We start from the raw sequence: 5,998 nt of genomic DNA on the forward strand, positions 1-5,998 counted from the left end.
CACTTTGTACCTATTAAGTTTGCAGAAAAAGTTCATGTCATGAAAACAAGAAGCAGCATGAAGTTTTTATTTGTATGTGATTTCTGATCACAACATGAAAGTTAAGATTCAGACGAGTAAGAAACATGTACAGAAGGACAGATCATGTACATTTCATGTAAAATCATAATCTGGATTAATGTGCTTTATCAGGTAATGAAGTGTTTGCTACAAACTGATTCTACTAATACTATTTGTATTTCCTTGTGTTGAGGGGAAGTTTGGTTCATTCTTCTTCTGTGGTGTGATGACTGCACAGTTGTTGCAGTAACGCTTCCATCTCCCCTCTTCTTGCCAGGCTGTTAGCTTTGCCCTGGAAGCGTCCATTTTTTCCTGCCCCCTTGCCTTGGAGTAGATCTAAGACGCTAGAGAGCACAAACATGGTAAACTCACAAACCTTTCCAGTAAAGGGTGAATAATAAATTAAAAAAAGCAGCACTCTGGAGAATGTTGTACTGAAGTGAGTACAACTGTGCAGGATACTTTCTGGGCCTCAAAATAAGTGCATGAGGGTAGGGGCGTCTCCTACCGTGGTCCCATCGGGGTGACTTGTTCACTTGGTCCAGCCAGCAGAAACAAACCAGGCCCCTTCTCTTCTCCGACAGTCAGGAAAACCAAAGTTTCCTTGAAGGGAAAAAAAAAACAAAACAAAACGCTTAAACTACTGAATTCCTGCATTAAAAAAAAAAGTGGTTATAGTTCTACCTCTGTGTTGATTTCATTGGCAATGATATTCATGAACTCATTGTCGCCTTCTTTTCTGCGGAGAGAAGAAAAGACATCTTTCAGCTGAGAAGGTCTTCCTTGTGATGAAGGTGATGAAATGCAGCACCTACGAGTCGCTTACTTATGCAAACTGAAGAAGTTGCCTCTCTGGGGGTTACTCTTAAAGTTTTGAGCGATGAGGACAGCCATGTCTCGAAGCAGGCTCAAATTAGTCTGCCAAAGACATTTAAATAAGCTAACATAAGGGGGCTCTCGATGGTAATGACCTCTTGTGGCAATTAATGGGAACTGCAACATGACAAACTAGTAACAGGAAGGCAGTGAGTTTTTCTATGTCTAATGAAGATTCTCTCTCTCTCTCTCTCTCTCTCTCTCACACACACACTTCAACTCACTTTCTGTAGCAGCTTAACAGATTTCTGCAACTTGTCCACTGCCTCAACATGCTCATCGGGTCCAGTTCTGTTGAACAATTAAGTCCAATTTGTTTACACTTTGAATTCTGAAAATGTTTGAATTTTCGTTTGTTTTCATCTTACTTCAGAAGAGACACCAATGATCGTTCAGTGCTGAAACTTTTCTCAGCATATTTCAGCACTCTGTTCCCAGCCAGGAAGATCAAATTGGTTTTGTTTTTCTTTCCCTTCTCAGTCCCCAGGAGCTTTATTACCTAAAATAAAGAGGAGCAATAGAGTCATAGAACCACTAGAACTTACAATCTATTGCAATAGTAGCCTTTTAACTTCAATGATCCACATCAGGGAAAAGCAGATTTTTCTCATTTCGTCGACAATTTCATGATCAAAAACCATTTTTGGCGTTTGCATGATCTTGTACCTGTAAGTGACTTAGATTAGACACATGAGTTCCACAACACATGTTGGCATCAATGCCCTCGATGTCAATGATCCGAATGGGCCCTGCATGATCCTCCGGCAGCCCCCGACTCCTCACCTTGTTCACACACGAGGTAAAAAGAAGAGACAACTAAAGTGCTGAACAATTAGGAATATTAAGTCATTGACCACACATGAAGATGCACAAACCTTCTCCACTGCAGGATCAGCGATAGCGAGAAGCTGAACAGTGACAGGGACGTGGGCTCTTATCTTCTCATTGACAGCTTCCTCCAGGGCCTGCAGCTGGGCCGGTTTCACAGAGGGAGTGTCCAGTTCAATGGTGCTTCTCTGACGCCCCAATTCCCTGCAAGCAAAACAGATGATTCAGACAGAAAAAAAGGGAACTAGCTTTTAATGAGGCGTCATATCTTAAGTGCGAATGTACCAGGAAGTGGTCTTGTATCCGAACATTGTATCTGCCAATGCTGTGACCAAATGCTGACCTAAAAGTAGGGAAACCCCTCATGTAAATAGTAGCCAAAATAAAACTGATTTACAATGCAGCCAATTTTGAAAAGGAGCCACTTAAACTTAAAAATCCATCCTCACCTGTGTGTTGCTGCATATGATCAAACCTCCTCTCCCAGTCCACCTTCAGCTGCACCTCCTGACCCACATCCAGAGGTGAGTCCACAAAGTGTACGGCTTCCGGTCCCTGCCTTGTCACCCTCAAAACCGGTACATCTCCGATCAGACCGTGGTCATCTGGCTGATAGAGAACACAGCAGCACCTAGGAGTGTTATTAGGGCCTGAGCCTGAAGGTACTTCAGGCAGAGCAACACATTAGCAGCACTAATATTGCTCCTACTTCAGTTGGATTACATAGTATTTTGGAATTTACACTTACTTGTCCACCTCCCTCAGGAAACAAAATGGTGTCTTGAAGCTTAATAACGAAGCCCTTAAGAGTTTCCTTCTTTCCATTGATTTCTTGTTTGAGCTCAGATGGGCTGCAGGAAACTACAGTGGTGACAAACTGAAGGAAAAATCCAAAAAGTCACGCATCTTTTGAAGTGAGTTTGCGATTCTGCGTTTGCACCAAAATGTCGGTAAACGTAATATAATTTGCGCTGTGATACAGGGTTTCAATAACATTGATGTACTGAAAACATAACTATCCATAACAGTCCAAACTGTCCTCAGCTATAGTTCACGTTTATGAGTCGCAAGCTAGCACTCATGTTAGCAACCATGCTAACCACTTGTGCAGAGAAATACTGTCGCATTTAATTGTTTTGAACCGTTGAGCGTGAACACAATGTCCGATACATGTTCATACCTCTTTCATGTAGCAGTCCCGTTGACATTGAAAAGCCATTGTGGGTTACTTTTTGAAGAAAAGTCTCTCAGAGCACTAAACCATGGAAGAGCGTGTCCAACTCGGATGGTGCAATGCTGCAGCTGTCACTTTAGTACGGCCAGCGGAAAGGTCCAAACAACTCACAACTAAATTCAACGCGAAGGGAAAACATGCAAACTCCACACAGAAAGATCCCGTGCCTGAGCCAGGACTCGAACCCAGAACCTAGTTGCTGTGAGGCGATAGTGCTGACCACCGCACCACCATGCTTTCCTTTCTTACATGCATAAATGAAGTCCAATGGTTGTGAGTTGTGCTTTGTTTTCAAATTTTACAAAATAAAAGAAATAAACTAAAACTGCTCAACTGAAATGAAGAATTCATACTTATTGTTTATATTGTCTGAGTTCATGTGTTTATTATCCAGCAGCTCCTGATAATGGACACCTCAAAGTGCATTATCAGGCTGATACCAGAGTCACTTTCCCAGTTAAAAAGAAAACCAACTTTAATTTATTTTGCCAAGCGTTTTTGCATTCTAAATCACCATGGTAACACCTGAGGTCCTGATTAATAACTGGAAAGGTAATTACAGTCCTTTAAGGTTCTTGTGTAATGAAAAGTACTCCAGTAAATAGGACGGTCCTTGGATACGTCGTGACAATGGGAGATAAATGTAGTCCACTAAGCTAGCGAGAGGAAAGCTAATGCTATGCTAACAAGACTCAAAGTTGATAACCCTCTTTTGCGGATGGTAATTTTGAATTAAGAATATGTTTAAGACCTGTCATTGGTTTGTTTATCAATAATAATGGACATCAGCAGCCAATCAGATTCAAACTTTCACACCAAATTCTGATTAATGTGGAAGCCCACTGGGGATTTGACTGATGTCAAAAAGCAGATCCATAATGTGTAATTATTAAATATGAATAATACGAGTTGCTTTCATTTGAAAGTAAGAAGTTATTCTAAGATATCACTGACAACACTGAGTTGTGCTGCTCCTTGGTTTGGTTGTTTCTAATCAGTTCTTCTATTTTGAAGGCACCCCCGCCCCCCTACACTTCCTGTTTCTGTCTGTCTTCTGCCTGTCAGTCATTCACCTGTGTCTGGTCAGCTCATTAGTCCTTCTCACTCTCAGCCCTGTTCCTCTGTTGTCATCTCAAGATTCAAGTTTTTATTTGTCACATGCCTAAATGTACAGGTACAGTGGCAGTGAAATGAAAGTGACTTCTGTGCTAGCGAAACTGAATATAAATATAACACAAGTATGTAAGAAAGAATAATAATAAAGTCAAAAAATGCTATATGGTAAAGAGAAAATAAAAAATAGAATTAGATAAATAAATACTCCAATAAAACGACTCCTATGTGCAAGTAAACAGTTAACAGAGGCTAAGTACAACATATGTAAACGGGTAAGGTGACCAGTGAGATTGTCCGATGCTGCACAGTCTGTTCAGAGGGTGTTGTGCAGTCAGTTAAGGGTGTGTGTGTGTAATGAAGAGTTCAGGATCCGAGTGGCTTGGGGGAAGAAGCTCCTTTTCAGCCTCTCCGTCCCGGCCCTGATGGAGCGAAGCGTCTTGCCTGAGGGCAACCACTCTAGCAGTCTATGGTTGGGATGGTGAGTGTCTTTGATGATCCGTCTTGCCCTGGACCTGCACCGCTGGGCGTAGATGTCCTGGAGGCCGGGCAGTGCAGTGCGGGTGATGCATTCAGCGCAACGGATGACTCGGTGTAGAGCCTTTCTGTCCTGAGAGCTGCAGCTGCCGTACCAGGCAGTGATGCTCGCAGAAAGTACAGACCCTACTGTGGCGGTGTAGAAAGTACACAGCAGCTGACTGGAGACTTGCATCTCCTTCCTATCCATGTTCTCCCACCTGGTTCCTGTGTGTCATCTGGCAAGTTTGTGTTTGATTGTCTGAGTTTAGTTTATTAAGATCCCCGTTAGCTTTTGCTAAGCAGTTGCTATTCTTCCTGGGGTCTTTTCATGTTCAAGAGTGACAACACAAATACAAGACTTACTAATACATACAAATACACAAATAAACGACACAAACACTCAACATCTGAATTACAAGGCCCCTCATTGAATCATCACAAAACATTTACTGTCTATCCTGTCGCACAATACGCCATGACACAGAGAACAGGTAGGAACGACCTGTAGTGACTAATGGTTGAAGTTTTGAGTTAAATAATAATCTCCCTGTTTTATTTGAAAGGTTGCCATGTTTTTCCGTTGTGGAACATCATTAGGAAGGGCATTCCGCTCCTTCCTAGCTCTGTATGTTACTGTACGTGGATAAGATGTTCTGGGTAAAAATAACCTCCCCCTCATCACAACGCGTTGAGTAATTATGGGTCTCTGAACTAAAGGATAATTTTCTATAAAAAAATATTTGGCATGTTTGTTGTGATAACATTTCTAATAAATACCATCAACAAATACAACAATCTATTCTTAACAACCAACCCACAGAGGCTGGTGTGCATTTAACAAACGTTTGTCCTCATTCCACAGGCAAGTTTTCCACGAGCTGCTTTATTTTGTGTAAATTGCAGTTTTCTGAGGTTGTCTGGTGAGGTACTGGACCAAACAACAGTACAATAAACTATGAGTGGCAAAGACCTCACTTGGACTACCAGTTTAGTGGTTTGTGTTGTTAACCTGTTTGAAGTCGGACTCACTTCCATTAAAATAAACCATGTGCCATCTTTCACTCAGATAACTTTTTTAATTTTTATAAAGCCGAGGATGAGAACCCATAACATTTCCTAATAATGATAACAATTCACGATCAAGAATATTGAAAGCTGCAGAAAAATCCAGAAGTTCAGCTCCCATCGTCTTCTTTTGCTGGAGTCATGACACCAATCGTCAAATCGTCCCTATAAGCCTGCTGAAAATCTGTCAAGAAGTTTTATTATAAGAAAAATATGACCGAAGAGGCTCATACACAACTCTTTCCACTATTTTACTTAAAATTGGCAATAAACTTCTAGGTCCACCATTTGACTCAGAAAACT

At 41.4% G+C, this 5,998-nt stretch overlaps 1 protein-coding gene across 1 annotated transcript; it reads right to left on the reverse strand.

The window, feature by feature from the left end:
* Positions 1–53: 53 nt before the first annotated feature.
* aarsd1 (alanyl-tRNA synthetase domain containing 1) lies at positions 54–3,098 on the reverse strand. Its single transcript, XM_086196151.1, has 12 exons — positions 2,945–3,098; positions 2,513–2,641; positions 2,214–2,373; positions 2,050–2,107; positions 1,812–1,968; positions 1,603–1,719; positions 1,305–1,435; positions 1,161–1,227; positions 887–978; positions 745–799; positions 569–663; positions 54–404 (listed from the first exon to the last, which is right to left on the reverse strand). Exons 1-12 carry the CDS (start codon positions 2,981–2,983, stop codon positions 266–268), a joined length of 1,239 nt encoding a protein of 412 aa, XP_086052277.1. The 5' UTR covers positions 2,984–3,098; the 3' UTR covers positions 54–265.
* Positions 3,099–5,998: the final 2,900 nt, after the last annotated feature.

Source organism: Aulostomus chinensis, chromosome 23, assembly GCF_037954235.1.
Source record: "Aulostomus chinensis isolate RoL2024-O1b breed Wild chromosome 23, RoL_Achi_v1.0, whole genome shotgun sequence".
Classification (NCBI taxonomy): Eukaryota; Metazoa; Chordata; class Actinopteri; order Syngnathiformes; family Aulostomidae; genus Aulostomus; species Aulostomus chinensis.